At 38.9% G+C, this 23620-nt stretch overlaps 1 protein-coding gene across 2 annotated transcripts in view; it reads left to right on the top strand.

Moving 5' to 3' along the window:
* Positions 1–23620, top strand: part of NLK (nemo like kinase) — a 146999-nt gene that overhangs the window by 112429 nt on the left and 10950 nt on the right. For both annotated transcript variants that reach the window (XR_002174768.3, XM_019927061.3), the window contains exons 4-7: positions 9026–9132; positions 10617–10702; positions 15249–15458; positions 18607–18708. Coding sequence is in view for 1 of the 2 variants with exons in the window: in XM_019927061.3 (XP_019782620.1) it covers positions 9026–9132; positions 10617–10702; positions 15249–15458; positions 18607–18708 (505 nt within the window). In the remaining variant the exon portion in view is untranslated. The remainder of the gene's footprint in view (positions 1–9025; positions 9133–10616; positions 10703–15248; positions 15459–18606; positions 18709–23620) is intronic.

Here is a 23620-nt window from a genome sequence, read left to right as displayed (position 1 = left end):
TACACAATTAACTCTTTAAAACAACACAGAAACGTTTGTGTCTCTTGGGCACCTGAGGCATCGAGAGCCGCCATACCCCCCCACCGCCCCCCCCCCCTTGCATTTGTAATTGTTAATTTGCATCTTTCGTTTTTCTGAAGCAAATCAGTACATTTTGAAATCCATATTTCATGGAGCTACTTAACTAATTGCTGCAATCAGCAGCAATTTATTTTATAGCAGCGCTGTTCAGATCGCTCTGAGGTTAGCATACCATGCACAGTGTGTTTTTTACAACCATATTTTTAATGATGAGTTTTAATAAGGGAAAATGGTTAATCTGCTGATATTCTCCTGAAAGTCCTAACTTTGGTCCTGTGTTTTACCTTTACCCAATGCTAACTTAAAAGGCCACAGCAAAGTCATTGACCCAGTGGGTGCACCGGCTGTCGGAGAGGCTGTCCCATTTAGAAGGACGGGAGAGGGAAAGAGCACCCTGTTTTTCTTCTTGTTTGGAGACCCTCATTAAATTACTCAGAAACAATAATCAGATAGCTGCTGTTCAAGTTAATGGCACCTCTGAGTCCCTGTCAAGAGAGCTTTATTTAATGCGCAACAGACCTGGAGTGATGCAGGTGCCTTTTCAGGCCCTCATTTAATTTAAGCTGCTTTAGTTGGCATGGCAACTAGTTGAGACATCTGGGAGACATTATGCTAGGGATTGAGACTTCAGAGGATTTCTGCTAGAGCAAAGCAGAAACCTTATCATAAAGTGGTGTGTGTTGCTTCTAAATTTCTGCAGCTATATTGTTAAATCTCCAAATTCAGGAATTGTATTTTCCAGAGAAATAAAATTTTTTAAGGTTGGCCTGGTCGTTGGCTTGTTTTCTGTGAAGAAAAAAATGCTTTATTCGTGAGGTGAAAAATATTCATTTCAACCCTGAAGAATTTACTTTGCTAAACTAAAGTTTGACAGAACTTACTCTCTGCAGAGTGGCTGTTTTAATCACTTTGTAAAAATCATACATTTAAAATTTATCAGACTTTTTTTTTTTTTTTTTTTTTTTTTCGTTACGCGGGCCTCTCACTGCTGTGACCTCTCCCGTTGTGGAGCACAGGCTCCAGACGCGCAGGCTCAGCGGCCATGGCTCACAGGCCCAGCCGCTCCGCGGCATGTGGGATCCTCCCAGACCGGGGCACGAACCCACGTCCCCTGCATCGGCAGGCGGACTCTCAACCACTGCGCCACCAGGGAAGCCCTATCAGACTTTTATGTTTAAAAGATATTAGAGGAGGGGAAAGCATCTCTGCACAAAGGTAAACAAAATGGTCAAGGTAGACAGGGCTGCATGTGGTTTTGCCCTGGACTTTCTGGTTAAATTAAGAGTTTATTTAAAAAAAAAAAAAAAGAGTTTATTAACCTACCTTCATTTTTTTTTAACCCAGCATGTCATCTTCTCAAGAAGCAGAGATATGAAAGTAACACTCTTCTAAACTCTTCTTAAATATTATAACAGGAGATTGAATGAAAGGTTTTTTAAATTCACAGATCCTAAGGACAGTAACATAGTAATCTAGTTATTTGCATTTAGCAGAGGGAATACCTGCTGGTTTATATTTTGTAAGAAACTGTGCACATATGTATGGGCTCTTAGTATAGAAGAATTGACTTACCACTTGAAATCATTCATTTTGAATGCCTTGTTTTTCAGGGGTTTTTTGATATCTGGTAATACTTTGCTCTGTGTTAGGTTGAACAATGTGAAATTACTATTTTTGGTGGTCAAAATGGTCCAACATTGTCAGTTCAAATCCAACAGGTCTAGGATGTGAACAACACCCTGATTTGGAAATATATGTTTCGTAATGCTAAGTGAAACGTAAGAGTTTTTTCTGAAATTAGTAATTATTTATAAAATATCTGATTAGAACAGTACCCATTCCAGCCAGACAGTGTTTTGATTTTCCCTTTTCTTTGAAAATATAGTCACTGTTAGAAGAAAGCATATGACATTATTTCATACTTATTCTCTGTTTTTGGCTTTTGTATCAATTCGTTCCTTTTATAAGTCAAAGCAAGATTTTTCAAGTGCCAGCCCTGAGAATTCAACCTGATAACTTGAAAATTAAGATGTTTTCTCTCTGCTGTTTGCATGCATACCAACTGTCACCAGTAACAGTAAAGATTCTGGAATCGCAACTTGGCTACCTGTTTTATACAGATATGTAAGGCAGAATAGAATATAACCTGGTCTTCACTTCCATGCAAGAACTTTTCAATCCTGGCAGGAAGAAAAAATTGTCAATAAACTCAGAAGACATGGCTGACATCCCATACAGATGAGTACTCTCTTTAGGAATTTTTTTTCCCTGAGTAAAACTGCAAGTTGATATTAAGTTGATAGTACTTAATACAGGGATAGCAGTTGTGAAGTTTTTCTGGTTTTGTTCTGTTGTTCTGTCTTGGTTTTTTTCCTGTGTAATGTTCCTTTGTTTTCATCCCTTGAGATTTCTGGAACCAACTCAGGAATATTAGGACTTCTGATTAAGGCTTAATGGTGCAAATAGAAGTTTTTTCCTGTCTCTATCCTATGATTAAGATTTCCTACTGGGAAAATTTTTTAGTATATACAAGAGGGTTAATATCCTTAATATGTAAGGCACTTTTACAAATAAATTATCACCCCAGTAGAAAATTGAGTAAAGAAAAGAAACAAGTCTCTCTCTCACTTTCTGTCTTTTTCCCTCTCTCATACTCACACATATATATGGCCAATAAACATGTAAACAGTTTTCAATCTGAAAACACCGTTGATAGAACACAAATCTTTACTGCCAGTTCTTCCTGAAGCCCCCCTAAAGTGTCAGTAAAGGGTTAGGAACTCAAACTAGAAGAGGCAGAAACCTCTGCTGGCAGTAATGAGAACCCAGAAACAAGTTAGTTCTTGCTCAGAACATCAGAGCAGCTCAGGGTTTGGAGGCATCAAGTATCTCAGAAAGTAGGGGTGCAGGTAGGCCTAAACACAGAATTGGTTGCAAGCCTGTGTAAGAAGTAGTAAGATGTTCAAATGTTCAGATCGTCTCCTATTCCGCAGGAGACCGTATAATGCTTTATTTCCTGGAGACAGCATGAACGGAGCTGTGGTGTCTTTGGCCCCATCCCCCACTGATACAGAACACTGGCAACCTGGCCTGTGCCCTCCAAGACAGAAGTTTGGAGGGCTCTTCTCTAGAGAAATGGATTAACCCAAGAGAGAGGATCTATACGTAATTGAGGATCCTTTGTGAAACAAAATTAAAGCTCTATGCCGCCGCCCCCCACACAAAGCTACATTACAGTCAAAACAGTAATAACCTGGGCTTCCATGGTGGCACAGTGGTTGAGAGTCCGCTTGCTGATGCAGGAGACACGGGTTCGTGCCCCAGTCCGGGAGGATCCCACATGGCGCGGAGCGGCTGGGCCCGTAGGCCATGGCCACTGAGCCTGCGTGTCTGAAGCCTGTGCTCCGCAATGGGAGAGGCCACAACAGTGAGAGGCCCGCGTACTGCAAAAAAAAACAAAAAACAACAACAGTAATATCCTAAAGGCCAATTGGTAGGAGATTGCTTAAGTCATGCCATATTACATAAATTGGAATACTATTTAAGCACTTTTTTGGGGGGGGCGCTGCGTTGGGTCTTCATTGCTGCGTACAGGCTTTCTCTAGTTGCAGCGAGCAGGGACTACTCTTCGTTGCGGTGCGCGGGCTTCTCATTGCGGTGGCTTCTCTTGTTGCGGAGCATGGGCTCTAGGCACGCCGGCTTCAGTAGTTGTGGCTCGCGGGCTCTAGAGCACAGGCTCAGTAGTTGTGGCACACAGGCTTAGTTGCTCCGTGACATCTGGGATCTTCCCGGACCAGGGCTTGAACCTGTGTCCCCTGCATTGACAGATTCTTAACCACTGCGCCACCAGGGAAGTCCCTATTTAAGCACTTTAAATGATAGAAAAGAATTGTATACCATGGAAAGATATTCACAAGATATTTTAAATTAAAAAATATATATGTATGTGTGTGTGTATATATATATATATGTATATAATATGATCTACTTTGTCACGATAATTCCACTACAAGGAATATATCACTAGGAAATAATCAGATTCACATAAAGCTATATATGTAGGATATTTATCTCATGGTTATTTAAAATAGTTTAAAAAATTAGAAATAACTTGGATTTTCAACAATGACAGATTGGTTAAATGAATTATAAATATATCCATACATTAGAACCCTCTACAGTAATAAAAATTCTGCAAGAAAACAGGCAGCAAAGCCATGTGTATGCTATAATCCCAGTTTTAAAAATACAGATAGGTATGCATACACAACATTTACATGAAGATATTATAGGTTAATTCAAAGAGGTAGGATTCTATGTAGTTTTTATACTCTTTGGCTTCTTTGTATTTCCCTAGTTCTGTGATGAATTTTTGTTTTTTAACTATTTTGGAAAATTTTTTAAAATACACAAAAGGAGAGACAATAGTATAATATCTATCATACACACAATACCCAGCTTCAGCAATTACTAATCATTTTGCCAGTCTCATTTCCTTTTTATTGAGAGGAGGGGGAAAGGAGAGCTGTATTATTTTAAAGTAGATCCCAACTATCACATTATTTTACCTAAAAATACTTAAATATGCAATTCTACCTGGTAAGGGCCTTAAAAACATAACCATCATAACCTAATAAAATTAGCTAATTCCTTACTATCCCCTGATTGCCTCAAAGATCTCATTTTTTAATCAGGTTTGTTTGAATCAGGATCTAAACAAAGTACATATATTGCATTTGGTTATTATATTTCCTGAGACTTTTTATCCCAAACATTCCTCCCTTCCCTTCCCCTCACAACCCCCCCCTTTCTTTCTTTCTTTCTTTCTCTTTCTCTCTTTCTCTTTCTTTCTTCCTTCCTTCCTTCCTACCTTCCTTTCTCTCTCTCTTTCTTTCTCCCTCCCTCCCTTTCTTTCTTTCTTTCTTTCTCATTGAATTTTTTGGGGATATTTTTCCTGGAGAATGATCCACGTTGTGTGTTTAGCTGATTGCTTCCTCATGATGTCTTTTTATTTCCCATATTTCTAGTAAACTGATAATTAGAACTAGAAGATTGATTGTATTGTTTTTTAAGACATGAATATTTTCTAGGCAGTGGTGTGTATAATCATAGGGACATAATATCTTGTCCCACAATAAGTGCTGCTAAGATTGAGTGGTGGATTGAGTTGATGTGGGTCTCATTCCTTTCAAGTGGTTTTAGCAACCATTGATAATTGGTACCTTAGATCCACGGTGTCACAGAGGTTGCAAAACAGTGATTTTTTTCCCCTAATCTTTCATTACTTCTGTATTTATTAACTGAAATTCTTCTATAAAGAACACTGAACATTTAGTATATTTTATTAGAGTTTTTTTTTTTTTTTTTTTTTTTTTTTGCGGTACGCGGGCCTCTCACTGTTGTGGCCTCTCCCGTTGGGGAGCACAGGCTCCGGACGCGCAGGCTCAGCGGCCATGGCTCACGGGCCCAGCCGCTCCGCGGCATGTGGGATCTTCCCAGACCGGGGCACGAACCCGCGTCCCCTGCATCGGCAGGCGGACTCTCAGCCACTGCGCCACCAGGGAAGCCCTATTAGAGTTTTTTAAAATATAACTCAAAAGAAAAGAAGGTAAAATCCTGAATTGTGTAGGGCCACTGAAACAATTTAAACATAGTCAATTTCACTATTATGTAACCTTAGGCAGGTTACTTGCCTTCTGTTAGCCTCAATTTTGTCATCTGTAATTGGGGATACCACTGCCTATCTTGTAGGATTGCCATGGAAATTAGATGAGATGATATATTTAAAATACTTAGTGGAGTGGCTAATACCTAGTAGGTGCTCAATATATATTCATTCATTCAACAGATACTTACAGGGGACTTACTATATGTAGGCATTGTTCCTTCTGAGACTTTTGGATAGACTTGTGAACAATACAGAGAAAAAACCCTTGCCCTCATGGAGAAGGATTGGAGAGACAAACAATAGATGTAATAAGTAAATTATGTAGGATAAGTACTACAGGAAAAAAGAAAAAGTAGGGTTGTGCAAGGGGGTAGCAATTGGACGAGGAATGCAGGACACATTATTAGAGTAGTCAAAGTTGGCCTCAATCGAAAGATAAAATTGAAGCAAAGATACAAAGGAGGTGAAAGAGTTAGCCAAGTAGATGTCTGGGGAAGCACAGTCCAGGCAGAGAAAATGGAAAGGGCTAAGGTTAGTGTGTGTTTAGCATTTTCAGAGAACAGCAAAGAGGAAAGTGACAGGAGGTCAGAGAAGGAAGAAAGCCAGATCATTTAGCGCCCTGCAAGGACATTTTAAGGACTTTGACTTTTCCTCTATATGAAATGGGAAGGTTTTGCAGGAAAGTGACATAATCTGGCTTTCGTTCTAAAGCATGATTATGTGAAGTGCATCTAAAAAATAAGATGAATTGATGAATGGAAAGGGCCATGGTAAATGTGCTCTGAAGCAAATATGACAAAATGTTAAGTGTAAATCTAGGTGGTAGGCGTATATATGGTGATCACTGTTTAATTATTTCAAGTTTTTTGTGTGTTTGGAAATTGTTATAAGAAAAAAAATTTTTTAACTATTAAGGTAACTAAATCTAACCTTGATAATAATATTGTAATTTAACTGATGTATATCATCTTATAGAAAGATTCTAACATGTCACTGAAAACTCCTATAAGGAAATTCTACGTGCCAAATCTCATTTCCTCACTAATTTCTTTGGAAAGAGCCTGGTTAGTAAAACCTAACATAAAAATTAAACCTAAGAGGATAAAAAGCTTAAAATTGCATTTTCTATATGATAAAGTGACTCAATATACAGACAAAATATAACAGTGAAAAATGTATTCTGGCTTAGAATTGTTTTAGAAATCTAGGGGTCTTGGGCCAGGCTGGTAATAGTGGACATGATAAGAAGTGGTCTAATTCTGTGGCTAAGTTTTGAAAGAACCAATAGGATTGGAGGCAGAGTGAGAGAGGGATCAAGGTTGACTCCAAGGTCTGTGGTTTGTGGTGTGACCAACCTGCTGGAAAAATAGGTTTGCTGTGGGAAAGCCTACACCTAGAAAGTGTGTGGTGGGGGAAAGATAGAGAATACATCTTGGACATGGTAGTTCGAGCTGTCAATTAGACATCCCATGGAGATGATGAGTAGACAGTTTGATAGACAAGCCTGGACTTAAGGAAAGAAGATTAACTAGAGATACAAAGTTGGGAGTCATCAGCATGGATGTTATTTAAAGTCATGGAACTGGATCCCGTTACCCTAGAGAGTGAGTATCGAAAGAGAAGAGGACCAGGGACTTGCCTGGCGGTCCAGTAGTTAGAACTCTGTGGTTTCACTGCCCAGGGTCCAGGTTCAGTCCCTGGTTGGGGAACTAAGATCCCAAAAGCCATGCTGCATGACCAAAAAAGAGAGAGAGAAGAGGACCGAGCCCTGGGGCATTTCAACATTAAGTGCTTGGGAAAGAGCACCAACAAAGGAGGACTGAGAAGAAAGAACCAGAGAGGGAGAAGGAAAGTCAATAGTTGGGTGTCCTGCTAGCCAGTTGAAGAAAATGTCTCAAGGAGGAGGGCGTTTCCAACTATGGTGTGTCGAGTGTTATCAGTTATTCTCCCTTACTCCCAAGTTGTCCCTTTTCCTACCTGTTTTTGCTAAAACATTAAATTAGAAGTGTTTTTAAATCCTTCTCCCCAAATAATAATCACTTACTACAAGAGACTTTTTAAAGCTCATAAGGGTAAGGTACAAAGCCTAACATCACTTTTTGAAAATTGAAGTTTTGAAGGCAGATTCCTTCTCGTCTTTATTTTTATAAGCCCAGCATTTACCCTTAAAACAAGCATGTAAATGCTGAAACAAGAGCCCCAGGACCTCTTAGTTCATTTATAGCTAGTGGTAAGCACCCTAAGACTACAGCCTCCATAATACCTTTCTGGAAGAAGAATTTTAGGATCTGAGGAACTATGTAAGAAAACAAAATAACTGACATTTTGTCTTGCCTTTCCCTGCTTTGAGGTGCACAGGGCTGGGGAAGCCTTACTGTTTGACTCAGAATGTGAAACTGACTTTTACAAGGTGTCAGAAGAATTTGAATCCTGGTAGGAGCCTCCTAGAGTCAAAGGCCCTCTCCCCTTGACTTAAGGAAGCTTATATTATTTAAATCATAAAGCTTGCCCAGACTTTTAAGGAGTTCTTAACTGCAGGCAGAGTAAGACATGCATCTTTCCTTTTCTAGATAAAGCAAAAGGTGGTGCCTTCACAAGAGTCCTGAATTCCCATCTCCATTGCTCCCTGCGCCCCAGCCTTTGATCATCTGCCTTGTGTTGATTGAGCAAAACCCTGAGGGTATAACAGAGTGCAAAGCATGGGAAGCTTAAAATTTAGTAAGGGAAGTATAAATGTATAAAAAGTTAAATAATAAAAGAATTCAGTTGTGAAGATTGTAGAGAGATTTGGATTTGAACTAACCATTTGCGTATTTTTAGGAGTACCATGATTTATAGAGTAACTTAAGCCACAGTTGATAGGTAGGTTGTCATATTTTCCATTGGTGCCATGGTGGCCTAGGGTGAGACCAACAACCCTCTCTTGGGGTTCAAAGGACACTCCAGTGACATGTCTGAATAGACCCTCAGACTGGTCTTCACACTCTTCCTGGCCCAGCTGTCACTGACAATATTTACCCTTGGTTTTCTCTTTTATAATGCTAATTATAGTGAAGTCACTTGGTTGTTTACTTCTGCTAACTTTTTAAAATTCTTTAATTTTGGCAGTGTTTTATCTTGTGAGGGCTGGAATTGTCACCTCTTTCATGCTGTCTAGAAGCTTTCTTTCCCTAAGCTTTTTCCAGCCTTAAGAACAGAAGTTATTTAGACCTGGTACCTACTTTGCAGGGATTGGGGGCTGAATTCTCGGAACTCTCCTTAACTTGAAACCTCAAGATATGTTGTCACAGAATTGATGCAGAGTGACCTACATAAAATTATCGTCTCTCCTCAACCACTCAGCTCAGATCATGTCAAAGTTTTTCTTTATCAGATTTTGCGAGGTAAGTTTTTCTTTATGAAGAAAAAGGTAGTGTCACTGTATAAATGAAATGTTTTGCTTTTCATTTGAACTAATCTGACCTTCCAAGGCTTACTTCTTCCCTAACAACTTCTTTCTTTTGACCAAGGTATATTTAATAATTTCTATACTTGATGTTAAATAAGAGGCTTTTAAGGGTAGCCAAGTGGTTCTTATTTTCAGTGATGGAAGAGAAGGGCCTATCTAATTCATTAGGTAGTCGAGGGGGTTAATATAGGGAGGTAAATAAGCAAGATGGTTTGTCAAACAAGAATGCTTTGTCACAAAGTTTCCACTAAACAGCCTTTAGTAGGAGTGTGTGGCTGGCATCAGATGACTAAATTGAAAAGGAACTGTGTTCCCTATGGATAACATACATTCTTCAAGCCAGCAGTAGGTGGGCCTGGCCTGAGTGTTGGCAGGCATGCCTGAGTTCAACTCTAGAAAAGCAAAATGACTCTTCAAGCATGGAGGAGACTGATAGAAACAGCCAGCTAACTCATTCTCTAGGCTGGCTCATTAAAGAGCACTGACTTGACAGAAAAGCGATTTGGGCTGGCATTGTTGGAGCTTCCTCTGGTCATCAGGTGTGTCCTTAAGAATTTTGCTGTTACAAATGGAGAGTTGTTTAAAGCTGAAACAGTTTTCTTACCTAGTAAAGTACTTTTTTTCTCCCACGGGATTCAAAGAATTAAGGCATTCTTTATAAAAATTGACAAGCATCTGCCAAAAGAATTATAGCACATACAGAGTTAAAGCTAGAAAGTTCAGCTTCTATAGATTTGTTGATATTTGGGGATGGGGGTGGGGTGGGGGTAGAGGGGAGATATTGGCTATTGGACCTTTTTTCACACTTGGAAAAAAAAAGGGATTTGCTATATTTTATTCAGAAGACTCAGCCTTGAAGCTGTGATCTTTAGCAGTGCTAAAGCCCACAGTCTTTCAAGATGTCAAAAATATTTTTAAAGTAATTAATTACCCTCTTGATTCTTAGTGGTGGAGAATACTACCAACAAACCTGGGCAAGTTTCTGAATTTTGTCTCATCAGTGAAGATCTGTCCTGGGAAAGGCTCCCTGCTGGTTGATGGGAACTATTTTGTGGGAGCAGCTCACAATCACAGGTTGAGAGTATCAGCAGAGAGCTCCAGTAGCCACACTTGTGAACAATTCAAGGTTATTGGTCTGGTCAGCCTTAACTCCAGTGCTTGGAACGCTTGTCTATATACTTAAACCTCAATAATCTTTCGAATTATAGACATTATCTCTAGACTGTGCAAACTTTTGATGACATTTTATAAATTATACTTTTTTGAGGTAGGGCTAACTCAAGCTTTTAATAGTGTTCATTATGCAGTTATTTAGAGAACAATTTAAAATCCTGTACTCTTGTTTCTATGGTGTTCCCCAAATCATTGGTTGAGTAAAAGGAATTAAGTATCTGCAGTTAAATCTGTTTGTTGTTTCAGGTTTGAAATATCTCCATTCAGCTGGCATTTTACATCGAGACATTAAGCCAGGGAATCTCCTTGTGAACAGCAACTGTGTTCTAAAGGTAGCTTTTCAGTTTATTTAAACATGTAAGAAAAAATTGGAACGTCAAGGCACATTTAAGAACATGTTTTTGTGAAAGAAATGGTTAAATTTATTTTCATCACTTTACCAAAAATTAAAGAACCCAGTGTTCTCTAGCAATATCACTAGGCATGGACATAGTAACTAATTTGTAGTCTTGGCTCATGGTTTCTTGGTGATATTTTGCACATGTTTTGGAAACATTGGAATTGGAATTTCAGTGTGACTAGAAATAAGAATAGAGAAGGTGATTTCTTTTCAGATTTTTCTATTATAAAGGAAGTGTATATCAGAAGAAAGATTGGAAGACCAGTAAGCTTCTACTTACGTAAGAATCAAGTGTGGCTTTTAAGAAGACTGTCTGTATGTTTTTGCACAGCTAACATTTTTATATGCTTTTTGACTGAGGCAGCAAAGTAGGGAAATCGAAACATTTAGAAGTGAAAATACTAAGCCAGGAAAGGGTCCAGTGTATTTCCACGGTATACAGTAACCAATTCTCAGTTATCCCTCTGAAGGGGTATTGATTACAGGATTTATTATGGTTAGCAGCCCGCAAATCTCAAGATGTCAATTTCAGTTTTTTATTCTTACCCCAGTACCATCCCCACCCCATTGTCTTTTGTTAGAGTGGCTCACAAATAGCAAAATCCACATGTGTACATACACCCTACCCCTAATAGAGATGTGTATTAGCAGAACTCCTAGTGAGGGGCCCACCATAGTTTTCCCTATCATAGAAATTAGAGATAAGGGCCTTCCTAGAGCTGAGTCATCTCTATGTAAGCAAATTAAAGCTCCTCTTATTTTATGAGTGGCTAAAGTATTATATGGTGCTTCAGTCTACAGTAAATATTCTTAACATTTCAACTGATATATTTGAAAAAGAAAAGAACTGTTTATAGATGTTGTCTTAAACATTTTTTAAACATATTTTAAACACTGTCATTAGTACTTAGCTTGTTGGCAAGCTAAACCTTAAAACAAGTATATAAATGAATTTCAGGGTTTTTTTGTTGTTTTTTTTTGCGGTACTTGGGCCTCTCACTGTTGTGGCCTCTCCCATTGCGGAGCAAAGGCTCCGGACGCGCAGGCTCAGCGGCCATGGCTCACGGGCCCAGCCGCTCCGCGGCTTGTGGGATCTTCCCGGACCGGGGCACGAACCCACGTCCCCCGCATCGGCAGGCGGACTTTCAACCACTGCGCCACCAGGGAAGCCCAAATTTCAGTTTTATCTTAAATGCTTTCTTTAAACTGTGGGCCAGTTTTCTTCAAAAGCTGATGTTATACTGCTTTTGAATAAAAAATTTCCCTTCACTCTTTCCTTGAAGAACTCTGTTCCTGTTTTAACTCTAGAAAGATTTAAAACCTATTTTTCATATATTCCCTGAAAACAACTAATATTGTAGTTCATTCTTTTGTTTCCACAGAAAATTAATTGTCCCAAAAACCACTAAAGTAAATATTCCTTCTATAGGTCATTGAGTTCATTCCCCTGCCACCATCACTTTTTAAAAAGAGCCGTAGGGACTTCCCTAGTGGTCCAGTGGTTAAGACTCCACGCCCCCAGTTCAGGGGGCCCGGGTTCAATCCCTAGTCAGGGAACTAGATCCCACATGTGGCAACTAAGACCCAGCGCAGCCAAATAAATAAATATTTTTAAATAAAAATAAAAAGAGCTGTAACCTATCCCCATAACCTATTTTTATTCTTAAAAAAAAATTAAGAATGTTATAGTCAGGGACTTCCCTGGTGGCGCAGTGGTTAAGAATCCGCCTGCCAATGCAGGGGACACGGGTTCAAGCCCTGGTCCAGGAAGATCCCACATGCCGTGGAGCAACTAAGCCCGTGCACCACAACTATTAAGCCTGTGCTCTAGAGCCCGCTAGCCACAACTACTGAGCCCGCGTGCTGCAACTACTGAAGCCCGTGCGCCTAGAGCCCGTGCTCCAAACAAGAGAAGCCACCGCAATGAGAAGCCTGCGCACTGCAATGAAGAGTAGCCCCCGCTCTCCACAACTAGAGAAAGCCCATGCACAGCAATGAAGACCCAACACAGCCAAAAATAAATAAATAAATATTTTAAAAATAAATAAACCCTGGTTTTAAAAAAAAAAACCTTAAAGTCAGGAATTCTTTGTCCTATTCATACCAAGTCACTTTATGACAATTTAAGCCAGTTTCTTCTTATTTCAGTTTCTGGTTGGAGAACTTCACAAAGCATTTGTGTAGAATCTGTCATGCTTGACGCCATTAACTGCTTGCAGTCCATTTTCCAAATCGTTATGGTATTGTAACCTCTGGCTACATGAATGAGTAACTAAAAGAAAATGTCATTTATGAATAAACAACATACAGATGAGAACAAATTGAAATTTTGCTCTGTTCCTTTAACTTGTCTTAGCAGCCTACTTTTAAAAGCCAGAGTAGAGTGCCAGTCTACTGATGCTAATACTCTCTTCTCAAACGTAAAAATGCATAGAAAATAATTATGATAAAACATTTTTTAAAAATTAACGCTCTTTCAGATTGTGAATATATTTTGTTTACTACTAGGCACAAAACAGATAATTTTGCTGGAAATCGAATATCTTTTTGGTTATCTGACCATATAAGCTTCTTACTTTGAATTTAGCCTGTCTTCCAGATAAATTGCCAAAAATGATTCCAGATCTGTTTTATAAGAGAAAACATTTTCTGCTGGGTAGGTGGTTGGTTGTTTTTTTTTTTCTTTTTAATATAAATACAAGAAAATTAAAGTAGATTTAAGTCCTTTCCTCTGGTTTTATTTTGTTTTAAAAGATATCCTAAAATTTTTTGGCCAAGTAATAGAGCGTTTAAACATTATGTGTTATTTGAACACTGGCCTTTGGGAGGATTTGAAAAACAACATATGCCTTTCTTCCTTTTTGGTATAGTTTTTCCTGTGTGATCTGGAAATTTACTTTCCTTTTTAAGTTTTAAAGATGTTGGCTTTATACTTCTTCATCCCCACATACAAACATGAATTCATTTGATGTGACCAGGCATAGTACATTCAAGATAAAAAGAGAGGATTGCCAAAAATTAGGGGTAAAATTTGTTTTCTTTAAAGCAGTGGTTTTCAAGTTTTTTTAAGCCTCCAGACCCTTTTTTCAAATGAAATATTATGCTGGGACCTCAACTTAGAAGACAGATAAAAAGTGTTATTTTTTTGGGCTTCCCTGGTGGCGCAGTGGTTGGGAGTCCGCCTGCTGATGCGGGGGACGTGGGTTCGTGCCCCGGTCCGGGAGGATCCCACAGGCCACGTGGCGGCTGGGCCCTTGAGCCATGGCCGCTGGGCCTGCGCGTCCGGAGCCTGTGCTCTGCAGCTGGGGAGGCCACGGCAGTGAGAGGCCCACGTACCGCAAAAAAAAAAAAAAGTGTTCTTTTTGTCCCTTATAATATTGACTCAGAGTTAATCAGTGAGAACACTGGAGCTTAGATGGTCATTACTCTTTTATCTCATCCTCAGTGCTCCCAGTTTTTGTTTTGGTTGCCCAGTATCAAGAAAATCTTAATTCCTGAAAATAAGCAGAAGTTGCTGGTGGTGGCACTGCTGCTATTTACTAACAGCTCACCTTGCAACCTCCAAATACTTTTCACTTAAACAGAAGGAGCAAGAAAAGATTTATTCCTAGGTCTGCATGTAAATTAATCAGTCTTTCTCATTTACCATTATGTCTCCAAGTTCTAGCATACTGTCTAAAATATAACAGGCACTCAATTAATTAAATGTTAATGGTGTGAAGAAATGAAGGAACCTGTTAGCATTGTTATTCTACAGTGTGCTACATTTTGACATATTCACACATTTGAGTGTGTATTTTAAATAGATACATGTGAAATTTAGGTAAAATGTTTACGGAACTCCTGAAGTACCTCCTCAGAACTGGATTTAGCAGGACTCCGTTTGAAACCCATAGCTTTAAAGAAATTTTACTATATATATTCCATTGAGATAGTGAACATATGGGAATTTCCTCCAGTCTAGTGGTTAGGACTTGGCGCTTTCACTGCCGGGGCCCCAGGTTCCATCTCTGGTCGGGGGAGCCAAGATCCTGCAAGCCATGTGGTGCGGCCAAAAACAAACAAACAAAAGATAGTGAACATAGTTAGCTCAGGAGGTCTTCAAGATTTTCCTTGTAATATCTTCCTCCATAAGCCAGCCTTGAAAATAAATTAGCTTGATTTGTTCATCAAACCTAGAAGTATGCATTCAGCTGCTTTTTGTTTGTTTAGTTAGTTCCAGTTGAAAACAGATGAAAAGTGAAAAGCATATCTTTACAATACATCATTTTATATAGAAATATGGAAGTTTGAGACTTTTCTTCCCTTTCATCCAAATAAGATCAAATTATGTTGACACAAATATACTCTGCCTATATCATTGAAAACTTTTCAAAGTTCAGAGGTCTATCAAGATTTTAGTTTTTTGTTATTTTGTTTTACTTTTAAACTTGTAAATATATTTGTTTGACAATATTTTGATAATCTTTTCTATTTAGATTTGTGATTTTGGATTGGCCAGAGTGGAAGAATTAGATGAATCCCGTCACATGACTCAGGAAGTTGTTACTCAGTATTATCGGGCTCCGGAAATCCTGATGGGCAGCCGTCATTACAGCAATGCTATTGACATCTGGTCTGTCGGATGTATCTTTGCAGAACTACTAGGACGAAGAATACTGTTTCAGGCACAGAGTCCCATTCAGCAGGTATGATTTCACTTTAGGCTTTAGGAGCTTTTCAATTCTGTTACAGATTTAAAGGAAAAACCATCTTGCACACATGTCTTGGGCTTATTCATTGTACTGTCTAAATTGCTTTTAGCAAATTCAAGTTCACTTAAAATTCAGAAAGTTATGAAGTTGAAGGTTACAGAGATATTGATTTTGCAACTTATGAGCCTATTAGAGGGAATGTTGACTTTATTACACGCACTGATGCATGGCAGCAGACTCAGATGTAACAGTTTGCACAGGTGTAATCTTCAGTGGTTAGAGGGCCTCTGTTCTTTCTAACTGAATGGATCTGACATGAAAATGTATTGGGTGACTTAATGTACTTACACTTTGTGCTTAGAATATAAATTTTAAGTGTTGACTTCTTTAAATATGAACATTTAGAAACCTTTCTAACTTTTATTGAGCTAAAATATTTAAATGTGGCAGAGAACATCAGGAGCTGATTAAACTGTAGCTTCAGGAAACCGTTCCTGATATTATACTTTAACTGTCCGTCTTTATAGCTAATTCATTACTACCCATATTTTCTTTGGGGTAATTCCTAAGTATTTTTTATTCATAAATTTTAACAGTATTGTTTGCGTGAGAATAACGTAACAATGATGAGTCAGGCCGTAGAATCAAATTGGTGGGTTCAAATCCTAGCTCTGCCATTTGCTATCTGTCAAATCTTGGGCAAGTTAAACTGTTCCTGAGGATTGTTGTGCAGATTAAATGAAGTAGTAAAGCTGAAAGTAAGGCCTGGGGTCTAGTAAGCACTTAGTAAACGTTAGCAGTTATGATGGTCGTGGTGGTGGTGGTGTGCCAGGGTGTGAGGGATACAGTCATATAAGACAAAGCTTTGTGAAACTTTCACATGAGATAGAAAATAAGTATACCAATAAATATAATCCCAAGTAATGATAAATTCTATGAAGAAAAAAATTAAACCAGGTTAGGGATAGAGAATGATGATGGAGCAGAGCAGTGCTAAAGGACTCTTTGAAGGGATAACATTTGAGGAGTGACCCAAGTGAAATGAGGGAGCAAGATACCGGGAAGAAGTATTCCAGGAAAAGGGACAACCAGAAGGTGCCTGGACGGAGGTGAGGCCAGCAGCATACCTGGGACAAAAGGGACAACCAGCATAACAAAGCCCTTTGAGGCAGGAACAAGTGTGGCGTGTTGGAGGCATGGCTTGATTAAGGAAGAGTATGTAAGAGATGAGGTCAGAGAGAAAGAGCCTGACCATGGAGACCTGATAAGGACTTTGGATTTTATTCTATCCAAAGTGTGATGGAAAGCTCTCTGTTTTTGAGCAAGGGTTTTGAGCAAGGGAGTGTTAAGATTTTGATTGATCACATTTTAAAAGATCACCCTAACTATTGTGTATCTTTGTAAATAATTCATGCACCTGACCAAAAATGAAATCATTTCCTTTATGCTCTATCTACCAAGAATTGTTAACTGATACATTAGAAACTATATATGCTCTGATCAACATTTAAATCTATTTCTCTGCTATACATTCAGTCTTTTTGTTTAAGTTTACATCTTTTAAAATTGATCCTGGTGATAAAAAATTATCATAAATAATCTAATGTTGGATACTATTGATAATATTCACTTTACTATTCAATTTCTTTAGAAGGTAGAGCTTAACAGACTTACCTGTAAGATGATATGTCATATCTGGACATAAGCTGCCATACAGAAAAGCTTAAGTAAAAATTAAGATGTTCAAATACTATATATTGAACAAGGATCTTGGGTTGCTGCTGAAAAGAATGCACAAAGGAAAGTGTGAAGCAACTGAAACGGGATTCAAATATCTCATTTTCTAGAGAGATAGCATAGGTCTTGAGTTTGCCAGTCTCATGTAGCCACTGAAGTCTCCTTCACATCTATCAGTCATCAGTGTATTTTGGAGTGAGAAATCAAGATCTAAAATGAAAAAACAGTCTAACTTCTAAATGGAAGTAGATATTTTCTGTAGCATTTTCTCCTTTATCTTCGAGAAATAAATACCCTATGTACTGTAGTACCAGCAGACTTCATAAAAATGTTTCTCATCCGTAGGTCTGACACATTTTAGACAACTTTCTCAATATTTCCATTTGTTTTCATGAGCCAGTCATTTCCTTCGGCCTTTAGTGTAGTTGTTAGAGGTCCAAAAGTATCGCCAACACACTTTTCCCAAAGAGCTTTTATATAGAGATCTTTTATTCTGTGCAAAACAAGCTACTTGAGAATCTCTATTATCCTGGAGGGCAGTGATACTGATGGCTACCCCATAGCTTAGTTAAGTGCAGAAAATAGTGCTTTGTATTTGGCAACCCCAGAACCAGGAAAATAAGTATCCACTGGATAAGAATTTTCCATCCTGGAGGAATTAGAATGAAATGTTATTGCTAATTGGGTTATGAAATTAGAACAATCATAGCACTAAAGAAAATTGTTAAGGTAGTTTGCTACCTACAAAGACTTGTTTGTGAGAAGACCATTTTTATTGCTCTCCTTTATTGTGCACAGCTAATTAGGTGTGGCCTTATGCGGTGTCATAGTTTTCTAAATCACACGGTTTTTCGCCAGTATAAGAGATTTCTAGCATAACCAGATGTAAAGGGTCTGCACTGGCCCAAACTTAGCTTTTATTTCAGGTGTGAATGTTCTGAGTATTTACTAAATCACAGCTGCCTGGTTTGGATTAGCTCCTCGATGAGCCTGAATCCGTTTGAAGCATCAGAATCCATTGATTAACTGTTTGAACAGAATAGTCATTAGCCGTCACTGAGAGTGCAGTTTGTTTCTATAAGGATTATAGAGGCTGCGGTATCAAGACATGGGGCAGGCAGATGCAGACCCTAAATTACTATAGCCTTAGAATGCCATGCTTCCCAAAACTATTTTCTCTATTTGTATCTTACAGATTCCTAATAAACATTTATCTGTTTGTTTGTTTGTTTGTTTTTAAAAAGGCCAGAAGGTGAAAGTAGAGGCTCCTACCAGTTAATCTGGAAGTTGCCTTAATATTTTTTTCCCCCAAATTTGGTCCTCATCTCTAACGCTGTGATTTAAGAGTAATGAAATGTTGTTTCCATGAGCTTACTGTCCATCTGTACTTCATGTTTCCTCGTAGTTGGATTTGATCACAGATCTCTTGGGCACACCATCACTGGAAGCAATGAGGACAGCTTGTGAAGGTGCTAAGGCACACATACTCAGGGGTCCTCATAAACAGGTAAGAGGAGAGAAGGGCTCTGTATTTGGTAACCATCTGTTTGGGCAGAGTTTTCTTCCAACAGAATAATGAAATGAGAATTTTTAAACAAAAGCATTACTTGTAGGTTTTATTAATTTTTTTTATGTCATGGCCATAAGTAAGAAAATGTTAAAATATTTGTCAAACCCAATAGAATATAGTAATTCCCAATGCTATAGGAAAAAGTAAATATTTTTGTAGCACCTTTGCTAATAAATGACCCCTGGCTTTTGTCTCCTGGTTTTTGATGTGTCCGGGAAAAGTTACTGGGGGTGGAGCTTTGACCTCAGTACCATAACCTAGTGCATGTATACTCAAGATATACTTTCCACATACTGAGCCGAAATACCTGGTATCTCTTATTCCAGCCAGGAATGTGAAGCTGTTTCTATTGCACTCTTGCCACTAACACAGAATCAGATGTGAATGTTGTTAGAAAAGAAGTATGAAGAGAGATTGCCAGATTTGCACTGATCAATATTACTTGCAACCAGCCAAGTCACTGCTGAGAAAGACAAGATGGTTATTATCTCCACCCTGTCGATTTAGCAGCATTTTTTAGAAGCACTTTCCTAATCTCCTTTGGACAAAACAGCTTAATGATGTGAAGAGTGAGTAAGGGGAATACTTTTCCTAGGAACAACAAACCGAAACAGAAGAGAGAAGGCTTGAACAGGAAGACTCGGCAACTAATTTTCCTGGGCTTTGCCTTGCTTTCTTTTAAACTGGGCATTTAGATGATCTGATTGATCGTTAGAAGATCTGGTTGATCTAATTGATAGACCAAATGACAGACTGAGTTTGACAGTCCTCTCAATTACCTGCCAGACATTTGGTCAAGGCCTTACCTTTCCCTTGTGGTTCCCTCTCTGTGATTCTAGTGACTCCAGAGCTTCCATTTTGACAGGCAAAAAGGGCAATGGGTAAAGTGTGTTATCTTCTAAAGCCAGCCTGAACTAGTAAATGTAGATTTACTACTAGAGATGTAGGTGCTGGTATTTTAAATAGCCCCCTGCTGGTTACATCCTTCTGTTGCATTTAGTTTAGAAGTATAGAATCATTTGGGCCCTAACTCCCTTAGAAGAGCACAGTAAGTCTTAACCTAGAGGAAGGTTCTATATAAATAGAAAGAACTAACAAGATCTGTTATGTTCAGTTTACTGGCCAGTATCAGGAATATTAAACTAATTTATCAATACCTGGCGCATATACCTTTATACCTTCAAAGCAATTTTTTAAAATTTTGTATATATGCAAGTAATATGTGAGTACATGTAAAATAAAAATTTTACAGAGAGTTAGTCATCCATAGCTACCCCCACGCCATCCTAGTCTCTTCTGGATTAATTTTAGAATATCTTTCCAGACATATTTTTCTATGCATTTATTTACATAATTTGTACAAACAGAAATATGTACTATTATTTGTTGGGACTTTTTAAAAAATATACATATACAGGAGAACCTTATTGGCTATCTTCTTAAAGTCACAGATTACTGCCTCAAATTAATATACTTGTGTTGGTTTATTAATATACATATTTGCATGTGGCATCAGTCAGGACTCTTTCCACTGAGACAGTTAAAACTGACTTAAGCAAAAAAGGGAACTTACTGGCTCATATAACTGAAAAGTCTTGAGCTACCACTGACTTCAGGCTCTGCTGGATTCAGGTAGTCAAGTGATATTTCATGCCAGGAATCTGACTCTTCTGTTCTGTTTTCCTATGTGGTGGCTTCATTTTCAGACAGGCTTTCCCCCATGTGTTTGCAAAAATGGAACCAGTAGTCTAGCCCTGCGTTCTATTAGCATATCAATCCTCAGGAAAGAGCTTTCCCAAATAGGTCCATAAAAATATTTGGAAGGTCTCTGATTCCATTAGGAATGTATTTGGTTATGAGTAATAGAAAACCTTGCTTACAGTGGTTTAAAGAAATAGAAGTTTATTTTTTTCCTCATGTCATGAAGTCTCAGAGGTAGGCAGTCTGGTGATGGCATAGCAGCTCAATTATGTCATAGAGGATTTAATTTTTTTCTTTCTCTCTGCTTTTGCCATCTTTAGAATATTGACTTCATAGTCTCTTGCCTATTGCCTCATGGTCACAAAATGACTGTAGCTTGTCCAGAAATCATCCATATTCAAAGGGAAAAAATGGAGGAAAGAGGGAGCGCTAGCACTATCTGTTCCTTTTATCAGGAAAGCAAAAGTTTTCCCAGAAGCCTGCCTAGCAAACCTTTGCTTATATGTCATTGTCCAGAACTATGTGATATGTGGCCTCCGAGATGGCAAGAGAAGCTAAAAAAAAAATGGGTCTTTTCTATCCCAGTTAATAAAGGTAGATAAGGATAAAAGGATTGGAGGTGTGTGTTAGCTTATCCATTCCATTGTATGTTCCTGACCTGTATTAACTGTGTGCCCATCCTGGAACCAGTCGTGGTGCTCAGGGGAATATACCATATGATTGGCCAGGCCTGGGTCAAGTGCCCATCCTTGGAGTTCAGAGATTGAAATCAAGCCCAGCCAAACCACTTGATCTGAGAGTGAAAAAGGGAGTGGTTCCCTTAAAGTCAGGAAACGGGGGGCAGACAAGAACACTATATGGCATTTTTAACTTACTGTCTCTTTTCCACAACTCAAAATCTTAGCTGCCATGGCCCAGGGACCTATTAAGGGCAGATACTTGTTGAGGCACCGCCGTTTTGGTAGGATTGAACAGCCCTTAGTCCCTTAGTTCATCTTAACAGCCCTTAGTCCCTTTGTTCATCTCTTACAAGGTTTAGATCTTCATCATTCCTCAGATTGTTCTCAGCTAATTGTGTCAGAAATAGGTAAAGTATTTTCACTGAGGTGAAAATGGTCCTGTCCCCTGACAGGGACCTTATCTTACAGTTAAGAGACTCAGAGTATGGTAGAGAGTTCATTCAATTCAAACTTCTTATGTTTCAATTGGGGGTTTCTTTTATATAATCCCAAGAATGCTTACTAGAGTGCACTGTGCATGGTGCAACTCAACGCTGCTGACTGAGGAGCTCAGCTTCTCTGCTGCCGGGTGAAGACTGTCAGCAATATCTAACAGGCCCTGTGCAGCCTGGCCGGTGCTGCCGGGGTGACCACACCCTGCAGTTGGCTCACGATGACTGTGGCATATACCATCTAGGGCCTCTTGCCCGGGCATAATGGCTGGTAAATTAGAGGGGAAGAAAATGGAATTAGAAATGCAGCATTTCTAGTATTGCATCTTTCCTGTGGAGCCAATGCTAAATTATTAACAGGTGTCATTCTAGAGAGGTACTGGCATGACTGAACTGACTGTTTTTCTCTGTCCCTCTTTTTAACTTGCATATATAATATAAACACAGGAAAGGAGAAAGCATATCAGATGACTGTTTAGGCTGAAATGAAACTTAGGCTTATTTTTAGTGTATTTGTTGGGGTATACTTCTGTAAAGAAAGATAATATTGGGGGGGTGGATTTTAAAAATTTCAGGTAGCCTTAAACATCCACTCTTGATTTTCACAGGCTCCCCATCCCATACCCAGTTGTCCTTGAGTCGTAAATTTTGCCTTCTAATTTGTCTTATATCCTCTATTCAGTGGCCTCTGGAACTGTTTGTTTATGTGTTTTCCTTGCCCACAGAGAGGTGTTATTCATCTTTGTTGTCCCAGCACCTAGCTCAGGGTCTGGCACTTGGTGGATGTTAGATGATCAGCAGTGGTGGTGGTAGGTAAGCAGGTCTGTACTTGTGCAGTCTAATGGATGAGAAAGCTAAGGTTCAAGGGACTTATCTGAGTCTAGTGATGGCAGAGTTAGAATTTGAAGCCGCGTCTTCTAGTACTCATTCTAGTGTTCCCTTCCCTATAACCTGCCTGCACCACAAAAATGGGATGAGGGGTAGATTCACTTTGAGAGTGGAAAGAAAAGAATTGCTTATGGAGAGACATTTTGGTCAGTAAAAACTGACTGGAATTTGGCTGCCATCCTGCACAAGCCAGTGAAAAAAAGCACAGCTATTCACAGTCAAACCAAGAATCGGAATCTTTTAAGAATATCAAATTACTTCATTTTACACAATAAAAAAGTTCTTATGGAAAATATATGTAAATTGTAAGTTAAAACCTCTCCCCACGCTCTCCACAATCCCCCCCTCCTTTATCTTGACTAATACAAATAATTTCAGAGCTGTCATAGATTTACATATTTTTAGCAGGAAAACATGTAAATGCATCAAGGAGTAGTAAATTGGTCTACAAATATATATATATGGATTTTAGGGGTTTTTGTTTTTGGTCGCACCCCACAGCACGTGGGATCTTAATTCCCCAACCAGGGATCGAACCTGTGCCCCCTGCAGTGGAAGTGTGGAATCCTAACCACTGGACTGCCAGGAAATTCCCATCTACAAATATTTAAATGCCAACTATATATGGGTTCTGTGCACATAATGCTTTTTACCTATAGTAATCCTATCAAGTGTCATGCAATTTTAGAACTAAAGTAAACTTCAGTGATCATTTAGTCCAACCTCCTCATTTTATACTTAAGGATACTGAGATTCAGGATGTTGATTTATCTAATTAGTTAGTAAACTAGAACCCCCATCTCATCTCCTGTTACTCTTGATCCTGAAGAAAACATCTGTATGGTGAATAATTACCTCCTGATGATTCTGAGGTGTCTTGTTGTTCTTGTAGAATTTTCCTCTACGGCTTAACTGAGGGAAGGAGGCAGATATGTAAAATACTTGATGTTAGTGGTTATCATAGTAGGATTCTAGGCCCGTGATTGAGATATAAGGAGACCTTTTAGTGTTACTTGCGTGAGAGACAGTGCAGTGATGCCATTCACCTGCTCCATCCCCTGACCCTCCAAGCAGCGAAATAAAAGCTTT

The sequence above is a fragment of the Tursiops truncatus genome, chromosome 20 (assembly GCF_011762595.2).
Source record: "Tursiops truncatus isolate mTurTru1 chromosome 20, mTurTru1.mat.Y, whole genome shotgun sequence".
Taxonomy (NCBI): Eukaryota; Metazoa; Chordata; class Mammalia; order Artiodactyla; family Delphinidae; genus Tursiops; species Tursiops truncatus.
The sequence above is the reverse complement of the archived record's forward strand: the minus strand, read 5'-3'. Positions and strand labels throughout refer to the sequence as shown.